The 23,279-nt window shown below is 31.6% G+C and overlaps 1 protein-coding gene across 1 annotated transcript in view; it reads left to right on the forward strand.

Moving 5' to 3' along the window:
* The window catches only part of LOC129957048 (1-phosphatidylinositol 4,5-bisphosphate phosphodiesterase-like), an 85,772-nt gene that overhangs the window by 16,639 nt on the left and 45,854 nt on the right, over positions 1–23,279 (forward strand). Inside the window, exons 7-10 of the mRNA XM_056069172.1 lie at positions 3,913–3,994; positions 7,564–7,664; positions 10,349–10,406; positions 19,105–19,213. Coding sequence (XP_055925147.1) covers positions 3,913–3,994; positions 7,564–7,664; positions 10,349–10,406; positions 19,105–19,213 — 350 coding nt within the window. The remainder of the gene's footprint in view (positions 1–3,912; positions 3,995–7,563; positions 7,665–10,348; positions 10,407–19,104; positions 19,214–23,279) is intronic.

Here is a 23,279-nt window from a genome sequence, read left to right on the forward strand (position 1 = left end):
AACACGTGGAATTTTTTAAAAATTTCATTTCTAGTTTTAAACATGGAGAAATTTCCAATAAGCACATAATTCAATACTTCTCGTCTTAATCGAAAACGCACATCTTCTTGTGATGAGCTGGTTCAAACTCATTTTCATCATTTCAAGATATTAGAGTTGATTTATTTTTGGATTATATTACTGATTTTATTTTGGAATAATGGAATTAGTTGATTTGATATATACACACATTATAATTATAATGCACATATATTATAATTATATGTACATAATTATATACATACATATTGTTTTAGTGTACATATGTACACTGATAGAAAATATTACAATGGTGTGATAATACCAACATCGTTGGAATTCATATAGCGTATAAAACAATCGCAAAAAATAAAATTGCATAAAAACGAAATGTACAAAAAAAAGTTTGATTATATTTAACTAGTTTTATATTTTTAATAATAGAATATTATTTCCAACTTTTCATTCATCATTAATGTACGCCATTGGAGCGCAATAATTTCGAAATAATTTTGGCATTTTATCTAATTCTATCATGCCATCTTTGGCGGGTTATTTGGCGATTAATCCCTGGCATGCGGTTAATAGTATCCGAAAATCGGATTAGTATTTTAGACGCATTTTTCTCAACCCATTGAAACAAAACTGCACTTGTAGTCACAAAATGTCACACCAAATTTGATGCACTCAAGTCGCTTCAGAAAATGCGAAGACTGGGTGAACACCCCCCACCCATCAAAACATTTTTAAATTTTTAAAAGTTATCGGTATTTACCGTTTTATGTAATATTTTACCATGATGTAATTTAAACATCTTGTTTTTCTTTAAAATGCAACATGTTAACATTTTAATCAAATTTTAGTGCATGTTGATAATTATTAAATTTTTACTTTCATAATATTTGTTTAATATTTAAACCATACGTCTGGAGCAATATTGTTACGAATCTGTAATGCTGCTTCCCAGCAAAGTTGGTTCCACCATCGGAAAGAATGTTTTACAGTCATCTTTATTGGACGGAGTCCAGTGTCGCGTCGGAGGTTCCAGAGCTTGGCGACAAACTTGGCGACCATTTGGCGACTTGGCGACGAATTTGGCGAGTTTGGTGCCAAAATAGATTATACCCGAAACATCGAGAATTTTCCCGATCCGTCCAGTAGGAACCGAGATACGCCTCGAACGTTCCTGATTGGTTGAGAGGCTTCTAGCCTCGGCCCCTGAGACCTATAAAAGGAGGCGGCCGCGGCTGCCAGGGTCGTCGTAGTCGGAACCAACGGTAAAGAACTGGCCTTCCAGAGATAAGCGGAGCAGCGACGTAGTGAAACTAGTGCTGAACTAAGCTGTGTGCTACTGTCTGCAGTAGAGTCTGTTGTATGCTGCTGTGTATGCTATTGTATGCTGCACTCGGCTGAAGATAATCGTCTTCTGTGCTGTATATAGTTGTGCTGTCCTGTGTGTCTTCGTGTAAATAAACGTCGTTGTCTTATTTTCTACTGCCGCCTGGTGATTGAGCGTTCTTCACACCATATAACTCCCACTATCCAAAGGAACCCCGGAAATTTCGTAACAATATATTCAGAACTGGCTCTTGCGCCATTAAAATGCACAAATCGAATCCTATCCAATCCCAGTCATTGCATTTTTGAATTATCGCGTTTTCATGTTTTTGAAAGTATTGATCGACAGACAGTCAACCCATAATTGGATTTGGCTCAGAATTTGGCGGGTGTCTATAGTGTAGATGTTAAATCTGTGTGTCGAATTTTATCTCCGTTTTGTAATTATTGTGTTAACTTATATTCGAACAGCTGGACAGACAGACTTCCTTTGAACAGATTTTATACAAGACTAGATAGAAATCTGCAAAATTGGCTATAAGGTTGTATACCAAATTTCAGCCATCTGGTTCAAGGCGCTTTTGAGTTATCTCTGACAGACTGACGAACATTTTCCAAAAAATGTGTTTTTGGAACTCATGGATGTCTGAAACATGGAGATTCGTCAAAATCTGGAGTTCGAATTTTTGTGACAATTGCTATACTTTCTTTGTACTACATGTACGAGAAAGTAAAACATCTTTAACATTCATTAACCACAATGCAATTTAAATATCTATAAAAATCAATTTATGCAAAAATATATCACGAATATGATAGAAACAATTATTTTTTGGCACTTTTATCAGCACTTCCCTCTTTTTTTTTATAATTTTGTTTCGAACTTCAGATTTTGCTGTTTATTAAATAAAACAGTAGTAAAAATAAATTTATGAAAATAGAGGTACAATAATTTCCTTGATATATAACTATCTAACTCTCTCTGTATATATATATATATGTAAACACATATTTTTTGAAGCAGTTTCGCAGCCAAAAAGAGGGAGAAGCTTTGAATTTTTAAACTTCGTTTTATTCCATCTCGTGAGGCATAATTTATGTACAAGCAAGAAGCGATGAGGTACGTCAATCTACATTACAACCCAAGAAAAAAAGAGAAAAGAGTGAACGAAATTTTTATCCCATACTGTTGAGATTCTGATAGGAATTTCTTTACACATGTCGATTTAGATAAGGGAATTGTAGGGATCTTTTAAAAGAATTTCTTTATATTGACAAATTTTTATCCCTTACTCAGAACTTGTCAATTTCAGTAATTTTACAGAGCTTTTGTTGCATTAATTATATAAAAAAGGTGGAATTGGACCAGGAAATAATAGAACATTTTAGAAAAAGTTAATATGTTAATTTAGACAAATATTAGGAAATTAATTAAATTTAAATTAGATTTTAATATATATGTATTGATATTTTAAACTCTTAATTTAGTCCAAATTAATTCCCAAAGCTTTATCTTTATTTAGCCCATAGTAATTTCATTCTCTTATTTCCTGATCCAATTTCACTTTCTCTACGTAATTAATTCAAGAGAAGCTTTATAAAATTGCTGAATCGGCTAAACGCCGACACTTTCACACACTCCGCGTGAAGGACTAGAAAAATGTCCAATAAGCACATTCTTTTTAAAAGATCCCTGTGTTTCCCTTACTTGTGAATGACATGCGTCAGAAATCCCTATCAGAATCTTAATAATACATTAGCACTATAAAAAAATATTTTTCCTATCACTATCTCATGTTATATAAGACGAGGGATAATTTATTTCTCTCTCTTCCCCACTTTGTGCTTTTGTGGCGCGCAGAGAGCGGGCGTGCCTTGTCCGTGCCTTCTTGTTAAATAAATCGTGCTTGTCTCCAGGAAAAGAATAAAACGAATTTAAAAATGCAAAGTCTGCTTCTCGCATCTGCATTCTGCTTCACAAAAATTAAATGTTTACATGTGTGTGTGTGTGTGTAAGCATTTTTTGAAGCAGTAGCTGTGGCCGAAGTCAGAGAGGACACTTTGAATTTTTAAAGTCTGCATCCGTTCTCAGAGCGACACAAGAACAGATTAGCGTAAGAAGAGAGGGAAAACAATTTTCGCAGTGCATATATATATATATTATTAAGATTCTGATAGGGATTTTTTACACGTGTCGATTCTGATAAGGGAAACACAGGGATCTTTTAAAAGAATGTGCTTGGTTGGACAGTTTCTATCCCTTCACTCGGAGTGTGAGACCTTGTCGGCTTTTAGCCGATTCAGCAACTTTACAAAGCTTCTATTGAATTAATTAAATAGAAAAAGTGGAATGAGATCAGGAAATAAGAGAATATTTTAGAATGAAGTTAATATAATATGGGCTGAATTACTAAAAAACTTTGGGAATTAATTTGGATTTCAATACTGCTCTTAGTTTATTTTTAATATATATATATATATATATATATATATATATATATATTAAAAATAAACTAAGAGCAGTGTTAGATAAATTCATTTTTTGTTATATTTCAGGCTCGCCCAGACGTTCGCTTCTGGTAAAACAGAAAAAATGGTCTACCAGTGTTTGGCAGATGTTGGCTTGCCCAGTGGAAAAGTAAGTCGTTTGAAATCGTACACTGCTCACCTAAATTAGGGGGTATTTTAATACAAATACCAAGAGATGTGTCAAAAAGAAGTATATGTGAAAATGTTTTAGGCTGGCATATTTCCTGTAAACTGCGTGATGGCGATGTGTTATGCACGAATCGGTCTACTTGCTCTACAGATCATATTGTTGGATCTACAGTTACTAATTTTGGTTGTTTATTCTAGAATAATAGAGGCTCATTAAGAAAGTGTTTTTTCAAATTTTAATTAGATTAAATTTATCCGAAATTTTAACTATTTTTTTCAATAACTTCACAGCATATTATCTCGAAACTTAATTCCTAACATAATTTGTAACAATAATTTTTATTCTTTGTAACATGATTTCAAATCAATTTTGTAGCTTCATTTAATCTTCCGCTCCGTAATGTTGTGTTAAGTTATAATTTAAAAAAAAATACTTTGTTTGGACATCAAAGAAAATCTTTCCTTCTGTTTCAGTAACATCATAACGTTTTTAGGTTGGCATTCTTTTTGTGAAATGTGTGACGCGTTATAAAGTACTTCATTTTTAACATCTTTGACTACAATCCAATAAACATATTGGATTTTACTACTCTGACTGTACTGTCTTTAACGCTCTTGCAGCAATTTTTTTTTTGTTGCTTTCTTTTATTAAGTTTATGATGAGAGAAATCAAAAGCATCGTTGTTAATTGAAGAGAAAGTGGTTATCACAAAAAAATTCGATTTCCAAATTTTGATGCAATTCTATATTTTTCATCACTCCGAGTATGATTTCTTTTCGTTCTTTCTTTTTTTATTTATTTATTGAAATCTGTCTATCTTTTTGTGAACATAAAAATAAACTCAAAAAAACTTATAGTTAGACGGGTGACATCTGGTATGTCGTCTGAATTTGTAATTTTCTATCAGATCTTTAATGAAAATGGAATTCTAATTTCTATTCAAATTTTGAATTCCAAATATTATTATTACTATAAAATTCCATAAATTGTTATTAAAATAAAAATTTCCTTCTCTATCTTCCGTCTTACCCGACCCCTTTTTTGTGAAATCAAAGGAGCCTGGCGCATGCGTAAATGAACGGAGGGTTTCCACATATGAAAGCGGACAGTATTTCATCCTTTTTCTTTCTGTTGGCACTTTCTACACTTCTGCATCTACCTTTTGGGGTTATTGATTTTTCCTATCAATTTGTTTTTAATTAGAGAAAAGTAAAAGGGCAATTTATTGAATTTTATAGGAATTTATAAAATCAAACCTTTGTTTTGGGATTAAAAATATTAAAGGAAGTTGCTTTGTCTTTGCTTACAGCTATGGCAAAATGGACTGTGCGAAATAACCAATAACATCAAGGCGAACAATATAATATATATCTAATATTTGTAAGATTAAAAAATTGCGATTTTTATCGGACTTTTAATAAGAAAAATAATTAAGAAAAGTAAAATAAAATAAACAAAAGTACAAGATTAAGTCATTAAATGTAATTAATGTCGTGGGACTCGTCGCCAAAATCGAATAATTTTCCTTTGTGCCAGGATGCTACAGAAACTGCAACGTCGTGATGTTTAAGTGTTCCGCGGTGTGACAAAGTGGTCACGAGCACCTCCGCATCATAATTTGGAATATAAATTATAATTTGTAAGCTTAGGAAAAGATTTAAATCAATTGAAACTAGTTTGGACAAGCGCAATAAAGCTCTATCGTCATGAAATTTGGTAGAACTGTTATATTAGAATTTTTATAATTTAATTATTAATAGAAAAATAATATTTTGATTATTTGTGGGGGAATTGAGAATTTTAATGGAATTAAGTTGCACGTGCCTTTTACTATGGGGAATGATTTAATTAACTATTTGAATAAGTTATTTTCGAAAAAATCCAGAAATTTCCCCGCGTAGCAGAAAATTTCTGAAATTTCCTTAGATAGCTCATCGTAGCTATCTAAGGCCGAAACAGAAATTTATAAAAAAATTTTATCCACCAGATTGGCTACAGAGTTAGAAATTATCTGATTTTTTACGGAAATTTAATGTAAATATTGTTATGGATCACCGGGTTCGTTTGTAGTGACTGTATGGTGTGAAAACACAATCAGCAGGCCACAGCAGAAAACAACAACGACGTTTATTAAACACAAAAACACAGATGACGGATACAAAGATGACAACTATATACAATCGAGACGTACACATAGGACAGCACACTACAGCAAACAGTAGCCCACAAGTAGTAATAGACCTCAGCACACAAAGCGGCCAGACAGAATCCAGAAGGAGAGAGGATCCTCGGAGCTTCGTCTACGGTCTCTCCAAACGGCTGAAGTTCTCACTGTCTCCTCTCTTTAGCTGTTTCCAACTGCCGACTCACTATTAAACGACTGGCTACTCCACACACGACACGACGCTGCTTCCACAATTGACAACAGGACTCGGCACACGGCCCAGTTCAGCAATAGCTTGGGCTCCACACAACACTATACTCCGCCGTTGCTTTGCTATCCTCTCGAAGACTCGTTACTGTGACTCCGATTACGCTTCCGGTTCAATACAGCTTGAGACTGCCGGCCTTTTATTGTTCTCAGGAGGCGGGCCGAGAACCTTCTGGGCCAGTCAGTACGTATCTCGGTTCCAAATGGATGGATCGTTAAAATTCTCGAAGTTTCCAGCATTATCTATTTTGTCGCCAAAGTCGCCAAGTTTGTCGGCAAGCTCTGAGATTACTGGCTCGGCATCCGAGCAGCATACAATTCAGATGATGGTAAATCAGTCTTTCCGGTGATAGAACCAACCGCGCTTGGAAGCAATTTTACAGATTTGTAACAATATTGTTAATTGCAGCCTAGGTCTTTTCCTAGAGTTGAGCACTTTGATTAGGCGAAATAAATTCACAATGCATTTACAGCCTGACTACTTTTTTTAGGATTGCTTGTTGCTCTGAAATAAACGATAAAGATTACATTATTCTAAAGTTTATGGTTGCCAAGTGTCTGTTCTTTCTTTCTACGGTTAGCTGCGCCAGAATGATAAAATTAACTAGAAATAGACATGGAATATTGGAAACTTGGAAATGAAATTTTAGAATCTATTTCGTCTTCCCTCAGTTAATGCTGAAAAAGCAATTTCTTTTTTTTTCCCCTCAAAAATAATTTAATAATGACATTTTTGAAACTATTTCTTCTTACTTCAATTGACATTAAAGACAACATTTTTTTTTTTTGAAAATTAATCTAAAAGTGAGAAAATAACTTAAAAATGAAAAAAGCTCTTTTCAATGCTGATTGGGAAGGGCAGCACAGAAGGGTATATTGAATTTTTATTTCCCCTTTTCAACTTGTTTCTAGTATTTGCCATAGATGAAGCATTAACTCAATAAGGAGATTAAAGAAGATCCAAAAGAATGATCAAGGCTTGACATCTGGATGATAGCATTTATATTTTTAAAACTATATCATTTCAAAACCCCGATAACTATTTAATAGTCTACCAGTTTTAAAAAGACTTTCTAAAAAATTCTTTCTTAAAAAATTGTTCCTTTCACATTTTCAGAATGATTCAATTGAACCTGCTGATTTCACTGCGGAAAAATTCTACGAGATTTATCTTAAAATATGTCCCAGGAACGATATAGAGGAACTGTTCCAGTCCATGTGAGTACTGAAACATTTTGCTAGCATTCTCTTTTCAGTTTGAAAGATGTGATTTCTAATTAATAGGCAGCGATTGTTAACGCTTTTGAGACCGACACTCAATGAAAGAAGTGCTCACACAAAGCAGAACCTGGCTAGTATCAACAAGTCGAGCATTTTCACCAGCTTAAACTAACATGAATGATACTTCTTAAAACTATACAGATAAGTGCGCAAAAAAACACCCTTTTCATGAAAATGAAATCATTTTAAAATATGTGATAAAGGATACATTTTCAGTCTAAATAAAAAAATTCAGTCAAAATAATTGATATTTATGTTAAAAATTTAAAATATATATATGTATTAGAGTAATTACCTAAACTAACCCTAAACTCATGCATGAATATCTCTCATATATATTGTGTAAAATAGTAGAAATACAATAGATTTTTTTTAAAAAAAATAAGGATTTTTTATTTTTAGTGCAATTTTTTTATAATAATTAATTTTTAGATCATTCACCGAAAAATTATGAGTATCATTACCATGATATTCAAAAATAAAGTATAAAGGACAACAAAAAGGGTTTCTTTCATTTGAAACCGTGTAAAAAAAGTAGAAGGACAGTTATAAAAAGAACAAAATATAAGCGGTTTTAATAAGGAATACTCTTTCCATGGCTTTTATGACATCGAATATTCTGTTTGGAAGGGAATCATACAAAGATTGGATTTCACAAAAATTACTTCATGTGGTATTTAATGCAACTCGAAGCTCCGAGAGCGATTCAAACTGCTTCTCACCAGCGTATACTCGACAAACATGCATTGCTGGATATTTTCTACTATATTCAGATACGAGCTTTTAGCTTGCCATGGTAAAACCTGCACATTATTTGACGCGAACTGTTTTTTAACTCCATTGGCGATGTGGATTGAGGCTCCATCTTATTGAAATATCCACTTCTCTCCTTCTGATTCGGAACCATAAGGAAGAAGCTCAGAATTTAGAACAATAATGTAGTTCTGTGTGCTTCTGCCTACCAATGAGAAAGACTAAAGTTGTTCTTCCTCCACAACCAAATTCTAACCAAACCATCAAACTTCCTCCCCCCATTTGTCTAGTAGAATAATGTTGTTCTCATTCCTCAGGCAACGCCAGTAGTATTGATAACCGTCTAGACCATCTAAGTTAAACTTTTTTTCACCTGAAAATGCCACAGAAGTCCATTCTGTGGTCCATGGCATGTCTTCCTTAGCCCAAGACAAAAGTTTATAAATATGTGTTTGTTTCCACTTTGGATGATGCCTCCGTTCTTTGAAAACGAATCTTTTGGACCTTTGGATGTAGTTGTATACTGTTTCCTTGGACACATGAATAAGTCCTGCTTCATTTCGAGCTTTTGTAACACTTCCACCACTCTTTTTAAGCTCATGAGCAAGTTTTCTTTCATCACGAGGCGTTAACTTTTTAGGCCTACCAGTCTTCTTTCGTATTCCGTTTCTATTTGGATTTTAGAAACTGTATTGGGGGCTGACGTGCAGCATATGAGCGACCTCTCTAATACCTTTACCTTCATTTTTATATGCAACAACATGACTCTTTTGAAAATCATTTAAAGGAAATTAAATTCTGAAATTAAAGCACCAGTGAAATTTATAACAAAATATGTTTTGTACATTTTCCTGAGGAAAAAAAGTTTTTAAAAAAAGTATATTTACTTTTCTACTCGTGCACATTCCACCAAATAAAAAAAATGTAGTAGGCATCCTACTTTTTTATCCACTGTAAATCATATATTGTCGTCTTTCTAATAATAAATAGTAGTAGCTATTTTATTTTTACATGAAAATAAAGAAAACACTGGTAAGCCATATCAGTGACTCTTCGGCCCGCCCGAAATGAAAACTGAATGACCGGACCGCCGCAACAACAACACTGGCGGGAATTGAGGTTGAGTCCTAAGGACCATCACCGGCCACGGTACAACCCTTCCCGAAGGAAGTACGTTCCGTCATCGATGGGAGGAGCCAGATCCCCCACCTTTTTGTGTACCCTCCAGGATGGCGAAATCCAACCACCATACCGAAAGTACCTCATCCTCATTTCGAGGTGTCCCCCGGGGGTTTCGAAAACACTGGTAAATAAAAGCTACATAAGAATCTATAAGCGCAGATAAAAATATAAAAGAAAATTTACAGAAAACGATTCTTTTACTTTTTTTACGCAAGGTAGATCCATCCCAAATCTAAACTGAAATTATAACAACCACTTCAAAATGAGCGCGCTTTTAACTTTACACTTGCTAATATGTATTTGTGTTTATATTGAAAATCCGATGATTTTCTTTATCAGTCCCAAGCTGACCTCGAATCTTGTGAAAGAAACATGAACCAGAAACCTTTTCCAAAAGTCCGAAGCATCAGTGGACCACGTAGATAAAAATTCTCCGGAACACAAATTTGAGGCATTCATCCTTCAAGGAAATCTTGCACAAAAGCACATATGCATGAAAGATTTAATCAATAAATTTCCAATTAACATGCAGTGCTTCTTAAAATGTTGAAATTGTCTATATACGATTGGCTTTGTCATATCTCGTAGAAGCATTTGAAAGAACCAAAAAGTGACCAGACTCTTCTTGCCTGTTATTTTTTATTCAAAAACTTCCATAACTGGTGATGTCTTTGTTCGTTTTTCAGAACGCAAGGAAAGGTTGAGACAATCAGTATTCAACAACTGGTAACTTTCTTGAATGACGTAAGTATATCTTTGTGAAAATGAATTTTAAGTGAATAATATCTCCAAGTTATATTTTCTGCTCATTCTTTTGCTCATGTGTACAAATTATCATATCAAAATAACCATATCAAAATTTTTTGGAAATAAATGTAAGCAGTTAATTAGTCTCAACAATGATCAATATCACACTGAAATATTGTTGAATGTTGTGCATGGACATGTATTCAATATTCGCCAAGAGTTATAAAGTATTTATTGGAAAACTTCTGTGGGCGAAAAAGAAAAACAATTGTGATAATATCGAAAAAATATTGAAGAATTTGGCAGCTTTTGGAAAAATAATGAAGTTAGGTTCAGAATCTTATTTTTCCTAATAACAACAACTTATGCTACTTGAAATAACCAAAATTGCTTAGAAGTAAGAGTGAAATGATTTGTATATAAAACAATTGCCATAACGAACTATTTTTTAATGAAATCGCATTATCTGATAAATAAGTATCAAAGGAATTGAGGCTACTACCTGCATGTATTTTTAGATGGATTTTTTGCCTCTAAAAAACAAATAAAAAAATACTCATATATTGGAGCTAAATTCAGACTTGGACTTAAAGTGTCTTAAGATTATGTTGACCAGCAAGTCATAGATTCATTGATTTAGCTATACACAAGTTGAGCAATTCGGATTAGACTCGGCCAAATGTGGTCTTTGCGCCAATAAACATCAAACAACAACAACATTGGATTCGAGCCACTACTGCTTTTCTTCTTTCTAGTTACATTATTCATACCTTCCACTTTTACAAGCTGAAAGTAATATTTATGTTTTTTCTAGAAGTTTGCCAACCAAGGTTTTTGGACAAATGGAAGAAATATCACAATATTAACTACGAATCCAATATTTTTCAGAAAGTTCAGAAACATATGTGTTTCAGAATAATTTTTTCTCATTTTAAAATATTGCCATCTTTAAAATTTATCTTTTCGTCGTTACATCGACAAACATCATACATTTTTTATTTGAATATATTCGCTTTATTTAATGGCCCCTTTATTCTGGTATGGGAATTAAAAAACATGCTTGACGTAGTATCGTCAAGAATGGCCGTTGTGACTACAAACCCAACAAGCAAACCAAAGAGACAACCTTTGAGATATATCTGATCAATAGCTAACAGTGGTGTAACTAGGGTAGAGTAGACAGTGTACATACCCTGAGTGTTATTACCTGGGGGATGCAATATTGAGGAATGAGCTGTATAATATAAGATATAAAGGAAAGAAGTCTTTCTTTTAACTCTTATTCCCCAAATTCTAAAAATAGTTCCAATCAAGTATAGGAAAATGCATAACAGAATTTATAGCTTCGGAACATACTAAAGCTAGATTGCTGAAAAAAAAAGATAATTTCTGTTAAAGAGATTTGACACAATCAAAACAACATCTGTGAAAAAGGTGAAAGCAAATTTCGAATATTTGTGTCTCGGAGAAGGAGACGACAGTTGCGGATTTAGTCATTTTGAGGCTCATTAAGACCTTATTTTAATAAGCTGTCCAGTTCAGTTCCACATTTCTACTCATTTTTAAATTAATCGATATGTTAATGAATGGTTTAGATTATTTATCTTTATTTCAATATCACAAAGTAGTTGAGTATGCATGCATATATATTTTCCATTGACTCATAAATTTATCTCACTTTTCTCAAAGTTATTGAAAATGTATATACATTTTTATCCATTATGATGCATGACTCATAATTTTATCTCACTTTCACAAAGTTATTAAAAATGTATATACATTTTTTTTATTCATTATGACTCAAGACTCATCATTTTATTTCACTTTCACAAAGTTATTGAAAATGTGTATGTGTTACCGTTAAAGTATATAATGCAGTTATTTCATAGAACACCTAGTTATTCCATGAAATAACTGATCGTGTCCGTTAAAGTGTAAAACTCTCTTGTATTTCATGGTTTAACTAGTTATTTCATAGAATAACGATCTGCAGCCCGTTAAAGTGTAAAATAATCTATATCATATATCTCGCACGACATTTACCTTTCACTCCTACTGCATTTATGTTTTTGTTTGTTTGTTTTAGAAATAAAAAATGTTTTTGTTTTAGAAATAATGTTCTTTGTAATTCCAAGTGTCATTTTAGTAATCCTTGTTGTATCAAATGATTTTATGGTACGTTTCCATAAATACCATTTATACGCTGCATAAATTAGATAAATTGCTTCTTTTTTCATTTTAATTGTCTATCATTAGTTTCATTTCATTTTAGATAAATTGTTTATTTTACACTTTAACTGTCTCTCCTTAGTTAATTTATAGAATAACTAGTTAAAGTGTCAAATTAATAACATATTTCACACTTTAACGGACACGATCAGTTATTTCATGGAATAACTAGGTATTCTATGAAATAACTGCATTATATACTTTAACGGTAACATATGCATTTTTTTTATTCATTATGACTCATGACTCATCTTTAAAACAAAATTTGCGAAAATGTATGTGTTTTTTTATTCATTATGACTCGCGTTCATCTTTATATTTAACTTTCACAAAATTATTGAAAATGTATATACATTTTTTATTTATTATGACTCATTTTATATCAAATTACATCATCATTGAATCATCATTTTATTGAAAATGTATGTGCAACTTTTTATTCATTATGACTCACGCATGACTGCAATATCTGTACACAGTATTTTTTAAACCGATGATCAGTTTTTACAACTATACTAACAAAGTAAACTCGATGGAAAATATGCTTTCGTGATCAATTATACTTCTCAAATGTTAATATTATCTTAATATTTTATAATTCATGGATTTTGTGCTCTTATAAGTTTATTTGTTTTGAATCTATTAACATAAAATCCGGCCTGTCTGCGGCTTTTTTCATACAGTGGCTAGGCAAATGCCTAGTCTGCCTAGTTGGAAATATGTCACTGGGAATGGAATTATTTTCAGACCTTTTAAAAAATCTTTTTTTTTTTAAATAAAAGAGAAGATTATATACTGTGTAATCCCGAAACATGTCTTTGGGTTTCTCACAATATTCAAGTACAAAAAATGGCATATACTTCATGTGCATACCTGACTTTATATTGGCTCTTTCTAAAACGCGCATTAAAAGTTAGAAATAAAGTTATATTCCTGTTTTCAAAATCATAGATGTCAATTGTAAAGAGATTCTAATTTTAACTAGAAAACATTAGAGTTTCTTTAAATAAAAAATATTATTGTAATATCATATATTAATTATTGTGCATATTTGTGGAATAGCCAATTTAAATACTTTTTTACTTTTTCGCAAGTGTGGTATATGCAAAGAGAAAGTGTTGAGCTTGAGCCCCGGACGAAACTTCACGTTTAAGGCCTCCTTAAAATCGAAAAATGCATTTTTGGAATTATGTCTGTCTTTCTCTCCGTCCATCTATAAGAGATAAAAACGTCTATCTCTAATAATTCAAAAACACTTTGGGTTAGACGAATGAAATCTTATACGTGATCTTGCATCAAATTTGTAAACTCCTTCAAATTTTAAAATCCATTTAAATGAAGTGTGTCTGTCCATCTGTCCGAGTGAAAGTGGAACACAATAATTACAAAGCCTAAAAAGCCATTTGGATTGAATTTGATGAACAGATTCAAAATTTAAAGTGTGCGCGAAATTTTAACAAGGCATTGACCGTCTGCTTCTCTAAATTTTCGGATGCATGTAAATTCGATAACTCAAAAACATAATTTAAATAAATTAAATCAGGTTTTATTATTCCACCTTGTTTCTAAAACTGTAAATTTTCTAAAAATCGAAATTTTGTAAGTGCAAAATTGTAAATTTTCTAAAAATAACAATTTTGTAAGCGTAAAAATTATTAATTTTTAAAAATGTTGATTTTGTAAGTGTAAAAATTGTATATTTTCTAAAAATTCTAATTTTGTAAAATTTCTAAAAATTATCTTTTTGTAAGTGTTAACTGTACATTTTGAAAGAATTGTAGTTTTGTAAGTGTAAAAACTGTACATTTTTTTAAAAATCGTAATTTTCTAAGTGAAAAATTGCAATTTTGCATATTAAAATTTGTAATTTTGTAAGTGTAAAATTTACAATTTTGTATATTAAAATTTGTAATTTTGTAAGTGTAAAATTTACAATTTTGTATATTAAAATTTGTAATTTTGTAAGTGTAAAATTTACAATTTTGTATATTAAAATTTGTAATTTTGTAAGTGTAAAATTTACAATTTTGTAAATGTAAAAAGTACATTTTTTGAAAATTGCAATTTTGCAAGTGTAAAAATTGCAATTTTTTAATTGAAAAACTGTAATTTTGTAAGTGTAAAAATTGTATTTTTGTAAGTATAAAAATTATAAATTTTCTAAGAATTGCAATTTTGTAAGTACAAAAATTACAAATTTTCTAAAAATTATAATCTTGTAAGTGTTAACTGTACATTTTGAAAAAATTGTAGTTTTGTAAGTGTAAAAACTGTACATTTTTTAAAAGTCGTGATTCTGTAAGTGAAAAAAGTGCAATTTTGTATATTAAAATTTGTAATTTTGTAAGTGTAAAAATTGCAATTTTGTATATTTAAATTTGTAATTTTGTAAGTGTAAAAATTACAAATTTTGTAAAAATATAACTTCAAAATTTTGTTCCAATTGACAAAAAAAAAAAAAAAAAAAAAAAAACACCAAAATGCATATTGAAAAGGCATCGCCATACTACGTTATACAAAACGAACATATGTGAGAAAAATTTTGAAAATAAAAATCTGAGCACTCATTGGCTTCATGGAGATTGCCCAAGTTCAACAATTTTATATGCGTGGAGAGAAAAATGCCTTCATTATAGAATATGTGAGACAGTTTAGAGAAGAACAAACACCTCCGCTAGCTTTTAAACTTTTTAAAAATCTAGTCAACGAAATTCATTATTATTTTACTCTTTTCTAAATGTATCAAAATGCCAAAGCAAAGAACTATTCGAATTCTGTATTAAAACTCTTTTAAATGATTAGAATAAAAATATATAAAAATTTTCAAATCAAATTTAGTTAAAATTTCATTAAAATCCTTAGAAGCGATTTCGTTTTTTAAAAAAATCCTTTTAAACGTTTTTGTGATGTACCCTTATGCCGCCTTTAAAACGAAAGAGACATTCGAAAATAACATCGATTTTGCAGTTTATTTACGTATAAACGAATCCATATCTCTTGTTTACCTCTCCGTTCGCACACTGCGTTGACCGATCGATAGAATGTTACTAAATTTATCACAGATGTACTTCGGAGAGTGGAAATTTTCATCACCAAACGATTTCTGGGAAATTTTAATAAAAAAGCAAGCAGAATAAAGATATCGTTTGGCGATAATTTCTGAAAATATTATTGTGTTAAAATAATTCTTCAAGTGATTTTTTTATAGTTTTATCGTAAAATCTCAAAATTATCTTTTCAATTTTATGAACTTAGTTTTTGACACTGTTTCCGCACTTTTAACAAATCTTTTAAAAATATTTTAAAACATGATTTTCACTAACCGTTTCTATAATTGAAATTTAAATTAACCTATTTCATCGTTTCACAGAATAGATAAATTCGTTTTTTCTGTTGAAAAATATCGCTAACGATATCGTTATTGTAATCAGATAACTTTTTTAATAAGAATTTTAGTTTTAAGCTAGGAATAGTTAGTAAGAAATATTATTGCTGAAGAACATAAAATTTTCTTTCGTTCTTTCTCTCTCATGAAATGATTGTAGTCTAGTAGATTGTAGATTGATTATTGAAATAGCTTGTAGATTGATTGCGGAAATAATGTTTATTTCTGATTTAGATTTGCCATATAATTTATATGACAAAATTAAAATGAAATCATTTTTCACGATATAATTTTTGCCAATATTTTAAGTGCATATGAATTATGAAAATCTCCGAAATTCTAACGCTACAGATATTTTTGTTCAACGTTTTTATAAAAATATGTCAGTTCTTATATAGAGAATTAAAGTATTTGCAGTTATTATTTTTATTTATTTATTTATGTAATATAATTAGTTTAAATATTAGACCATTTGTAACTTCCATTTCTACTTGTGATAAAGATATGTGCACTTGTATGTGTGGTTTTAAAGGCTAGACTCTTTGATATAGAACAATTCACTTGAGACATATATATTTTGGAGGGTAATAATGTCCACTTCAAAACGATTTTTAAAAAAAATTATTTAGAATTTAAATTAATTAAAAATGAAATGAATTTTTTGCATTTATTGGCGATAACTAGCAAAAATATTACACACCAGAAATGATTTTTCACATTATCATAAAACTAAAAAAGAAAAAAAGTGTTTTCATTGATACTTGCAATTTTGCCGTATAATTTATTTTTCATCAATTTAAAAAGAGAAAATTAACCAGAACTTCCAACAAAATATATCATACAAAATAAAAATAAAATTTAACTTGCACTAACACAATACGCTTGCATAAAAAAATTATCTTTTATCAGCACGTTGCCAATACGCTGAAAATTGCTCAAATTAAAATATTAAAAGTTAATTCTGCCTGCAAATTAAACTATTTTTATCACATGCCTGAATGAAAATTTAAAACAAATATAATATTTTCTAGAAATAATGCAAAAAAAATCTGTGATTTTTAAATTATCCATGTTATTTAATTCAATAATTCAGCTTCATTTAAGGCAAACAGTGTTTAAAATATACAAGATATCTATTCTAATCAGGGCCCAACAGTTAATTTCCTAAACTTTATTAATTAGCGTATATCTCTAATTAAAAATGGTCTAAATGAAATAAATAATCATATTTTTATGCAGTTTGAGATAATAATTATTCGGATGAAATTCGGAATTTTAAGTTTTTATGCAAACTTTCAGTCTTATGTTTATTTAGTAAAATATTCTTGAGAAGCTCTTTTGCTACAAAAACTGATTAAATTATGAGAATTTGAACATCACTATTTTGTAAAAACTCGCAATTGCAGACTATTCAAAAAGTATGTGCCATCAAAGACGTATCAAAAAAAGATGCGCCAGTCTGCGTAAGTAGTTTCTCTAATGTTGCTTGAACTAAATTAATGAAATTGATTGTGCTAAAATAATGATATTTAAATATTCATGACTGTACCAGATTTGGTCGCAAAAGATTGAAACGTTTTTTGATTTAAAAATTAAAGTGCCATGAATATTTTACTGAATATGATTCATAAGACCGATGAACTACAACAAATTTAGACTCCATTATTTTTTTCAGAGATACATTTGTTAACTGAAACACAATTAATTATTATTATTTACATTCTTTTATGTCCTTTTGAAAGCAAGACAGAATGATGTGATGAATCAGGGAACTTTTTATTCAATTTTTATCTGAGAAATTGCATAAATTAAAAAAAGAAAATCTGTAGTACACATAACACTTCATTGCTGAACGATTCTATTTTCTGTACTCTCCTGTTTTCTGTACTTTTCTGTACTCTATTTTCTGTACTTTCTTCTCAAAGTTAATATGATTTAAGCCAGTGAGAGTTGTCTCTCCAAAACTTTCTCGCATACTTCTCTTATAAACTTGTCATGTCAGAGAACACCTTACATAGCATTGGCGTACAATTGTTAAGGAATGTTAACTTTTGACATGAATTTAGCATTGTTACTGAATCTATCGTGTCATCTTTGTCGAATTATTTGACGATTAATCCCTGGCATACGGTTAATAGTATGCGAAACTCGGTGCTTTGGACCCGTTTTTTTTAACCGATTGAAATAAAGATTTGACACAAAACTGCACTTGCAATCACAAACTCCCACACCGAATTTGATATATTTAAGTCACTGCGTTTTTGAGCTATCGCATTTACATGTTTCTAAAAATACAAACCGACATACAGTCAACCCTTTGTTGGATTTGGCTCAAAATTTGACAGGTGTCTACTCTATAGGTATTAAATCTATGTATCCAATCTTATCTATCTAGCTTTCTTCGTTTTGTAATTATCGTGTTAACTTATATTCAAACAGCCGGACAGACGGACTTCCTCTGAATAGATTTTATTCAAAATTTGATAGAAATCTGCAAATTTGGTATAAAGGCCGTATACCAAATTTTAACTGACCAACTCAAATCTTTTTGAGTACTTTTTGTCACAGACAGACTAAAATTTTCCAAAAATGTATTTTTCGCTCTTAGGGAAGTTTAAAACGTGGATATTCATCAAAATGTTGAGTTCGAATATTTTGATGATTGTTATACTTTCTCTATACTATGTATGAGAGAAACTAAAAATAATCTATTTATGTTGAATATTTATATTTATTTAGTAGTCATTTTTATGAATATGTATTATACTTCTATCAACAAGTAAGTGATTGAACATGCTTTATTTACCCAGTCCATTATAGCTTAGTTTCAATTCGTTTTGTGTTTCCTGAGGGTGTGTGTTATGGGTGGAGTATAGCAAACGATAGTCTATTTTGAAAAGCGTTTATTTATATTGTCGCCAAACCTTATTTTAATTGCTGTTGGAAACTCCTACACTTGAAGCTAATTTTTCACCGTGCTTGTGTTTATGCATCCAAAAAATCTTCTCTGAATAATACGAATATCGTTCATTTTATCTTGCTTCATCTCATTAATCTTTATAATCAATATTTCTTTGCCAGCGCCAACGGGACCCTCGCCTCAATGAAATTCTGTACCCCTTATACAACGAGAAGCGAGCAACCGAAATACTCAAAGCTTACGAACCGAACGAAGAGTTCAGCAAAGAGAGTGAGTACGATTCAATTTATTCTGTTGTTGTTGTTTCTGATGGCACTTGTCATAAAGAAGCCCGCTGACTAAGTTAGCGAATTTTAGCCGAAATTTTTGCGTCTCTTGTTTTTTAGTAGCGCCATCTAGGGCCAAGAGTACGACTTAGCTACTCGACACGTCACAACCCTTTTTACGGGGCTTCATTCCTGCATTTTATTCATTCTACCACAGATCGTAATTTAGACCTGAGTCAGAGTACGATCCCCCCTGCTCCAGTACTCCCAGTGGTATTACTCTCGACATGGAGGACTTTGTGACCACGACAGATTTATACGTGCGTCAGCCACCACCACACACGGAGAGTTCTGAAACTTGTTATTTGTCTTGTATAAGGGTTGCCCAGATGGAAAGCGTACAAGCAGAATACCTTTACTGGAAATCAAACTGTCATGGGCGTTGTAACACAGGTCGTATTGTTTAGATATCAGGTCTATGTCTTTGCTGTAAAAAGATGGTGGTTAATTCTTGTGGAAATCCTCCACAGCTTCCTTCACTTCGTCGTCCAAATAAAAACGTGTCTCATGTAATGCTCTCTTAAGTAGCCCAAAGATATAGAAGTCACAGAGTGACGAATCCGGACTGTACAGCTGGTGTTCCAACACTTCCCAACGGAATTTTTTAAGGCATCTGGTTTTCACGGGAGACATGTGAGCAGGCATTGTCATGGAGAAGGATCACTTGTTGTGTGAGAAGGACTGGTTGTTTGCTTTTGATTGCTTTCCGTAGTTTCATCAGAGTACTGCAGTATTGCGTTGAATTGATATTGCTCCCTTGGAGCAGGAAATTAATCAAAAGTTGTCCATGGCAATAGAAGAATCTGAAACCCTGTTACCGCTCGTTGTTCCGATCTGGATGCATCCATGTATAGCACGATTCCACTTTCGATATATTTTCTCTACTACGAGCAGCTTTCACTGTTGAACGTCGTGCACACATTCTACCGCCCTTTATATCCCTGTTCGGCGGTGCTACTATAGCTGCAATCATTTTGACACACCACCTTTCATTTGAGAAATCTAATACTTTAACCCTTTCGTGGGTCATTTATTTCTCTTTTGAAGTCGTCCCGGCGTTTGTGCCTTATTATCAATTAACCCTTTAAAGGGCCATTTTTTTTCTAGTCATATTGTGTTAAAATATTTTTTGGCTTGAAATTAGAATAAGAAAAAGGATTAATTTAGCTTATTAGATAAACTTAATTTGATTAATGAATTAATTTGGTTAATTAATAATTAAGTAACAAATCAAGACACATCATTTTGTCTGAGACAAAGAACTGAAGCATCTATGTTTCTGACTTACTAAAAAAATGTGTCAGAACTTATGCCAACCTACATAATTTCATACAAAGATTGATAAATTTGGTGGGAAGCATACTTCCCACGGCCCTAGAAAGGATTAAACAGAAGTATATAAATAACTATATTTTATTTTACCAAATTTGATATTTACATTTAAATTCTAGAGATGGGAAGTATGGATCCATTTGTAGTCATAAAGAAAATTCAATTTAATAGCCATTATTTACGATGGAAAGATGAGAAGAATGCAGTTATGCAGAAATATACTTTCTGTTCTGCACACACGTAATGAGTCCTTTTTATCTTGGGTCTCTGAAGAACATTTCTTATATTGTCTATAGTTGAAAACTAACTTTGAAGTATGATTTTCCACACTGGCTAAGCCCACATCATTCGGAACAGCACACTTTTTTCGTTTGGTAGCTAGTCGGACGGCTTTCATTTTTTATAGAGGAATATCCATCTATCAGCTCGCGATCTGATGCTATATGGAATCTTAGCTGGTCTAAACTTCAGTTTCTTTTGTTCACTTTACCAAAATATAAAATTATTTATGATGCAAAGATAAATAAGAAAATAAATGATACGGTGTCACTATTCCTTAAATATTCTTCCTATTTGGTATCTTTCTTTTCTTTGATCGAAGCGATCAATCCTCCCATGTTATCATCGTTTACAGCGACCGATTTTGGTCAAAATGTATCTATTTTAGTACCATTCTTTTTTGGCCGCTTTACAGATGTCATAATCACTGGATTATGTGTATTAGTCAACAAAATAAATGCTTTACTGTCCATTAACTTTATTGTAGCATCACCTTCCTCAGTCATGAACATTGATTCACTTTTTTGTAATTTGTGGGAATTACTGTTACAATAGCGAGGCCAATATATTATAATGAGATTTAGGTTTCTTCAGTTACATTTCGTAAATTATGCAGGTGGGAAGTAATCCTCCCAATGCCCACGAAAGAGTTAAATGTCATTCATATACAGTCCACTCTACAGCTAATTTCTAAACCGCTTGGAATAGGTATATACTTCCCGGTTCTATTCTAAATTTCATTCATTTAGTTCTTTGCGTTTTGTAGTTTCCGTATTTACTTGAACAGACAAATGAATTTAGTTTGAAATCTGATAAACATCCACAAATTTGGTTTAAAATCCATATACCATATTTCATCAATCCAGCTCAACGCGTTTTTGAATTATCGTGTTCACAAACAGAGAGTCATAATATCAAAATGTGTTTTTCGAACCAAGGAGGTCTAAAATGTGGATATTCGTTAAAGTCACGATTTCGGTTTTCATTGGTGATTATAGTATGTTCTCTATACGACAAAATTAAACGTGTTGCAAGCATAAGGTCAACCAGTTTTATGTTAGGTCAAACAAGCTTTACCACTTGATATGCATTTCTACGGCTAGTATGAGAAAAAATGATTTTACATGGTTCATACTGCCCAATGAGGTAAATTGTTTCATCGGCAAGAAGGTGCTGAAAACCAGCTGGAGTGGTTTCTCCGAATCTTTCTCGTATGTTCTATAATAAATGTACTTGTGTATTATTAACTGCTTGACATTGGTTAACAATAGTTACGAAAGAGCCTTCAAGTATGCATTATTTGGGGATTAATCGCTAGAAGGCTGACAATACCCACTGAAACATGAAAATTCGTCAAAATCTCGGGTTCGAATTTTTCGATGATTAAAATAATTCTTCTATATTTCGTATATGAGAAAATAAAAATATGTTTTCTCGTTCAGTGAGATCTGAAACAAGAGAATCTAGAGTTCGAATTTTATAACAATTACAATAATTTCCCTTTGCATACTTCGTGTACGATCAATTAAAAATACATGGAAAATACAAATACAGACTTGGAAAAAAATGTAGTGAAAAAGCTTATCAAGAGTCATTACTGATGAGAGTGAGCATAAACTGTTCATGCATTTATCTTAATAGCATTGAATGCTACAACGGGAGGGTTATATACGGCTTTTTCTGTAGAAGGTAAATGTTCTTGTTCCTGCAAAGGGCAGATCCGGAGATAATGGCGGCCATCGAAGAGTGTTGCCATTTCTAAAGGTACATTTCCATAAAAAAGGATGCAAACACTTTTATTCTGGAAAAAATTCTCTATGCTATTTGTTCTTGAATGAAATCGGATTAGGAAAGAAGAAATCGATGCGGGTTTTTTTTAAATCTATTTGTATATTCGATTATCTTAATTTCCGAGCTATCAAAATGAGCAAGATTTCTTTTTTAAAGGGAAAATCCAAATGTTAAAAACAGTTTTCATTGCATTCGAATTAAATCATTATGTCCAACATTGCAAACTCAAAGTTCAATAATCCTTTTTTAAAACCAAAGTATGATAAATCCGGCAGTCGTGGTTCTGCAATTAACTGTTAAAATGTCTACCTCATTATCATATAAGAGTTCAACTAATTATTTAATAAATTCTGAAATTCACAAAATATTATTATTTTTAACTGAAAACACTAAAATTTCAATATAGAATGAAAGTTTAACCAGTTCACAACTAATAGTTATTAGTTCTGCAAGAATAGCAAAGAAAGAATTATAATACCAACACATATTTACGCTGATATCCGACATTTCCCTGCGGCACAAAACATATACACACACATTTGATCCTAATAGATGCCGAATGAATTTTATAGGAGATTCGAATCAATAATCCAAATCATCACAACATG

This window comes from Argiope bruennichi, chromosome 11, assembly GCF_947563725.1.
Source record: "Argiope bruennichi chromosome 11, qqArgBrue1.1, whole genome shotgun sequence".
Classification (NCBI taxonomy): Eukaryota; Metazoa; Arthropoda; class Arachnida; order Araneae; family Araneidae; genus Argiope; species Argiope bruennichi.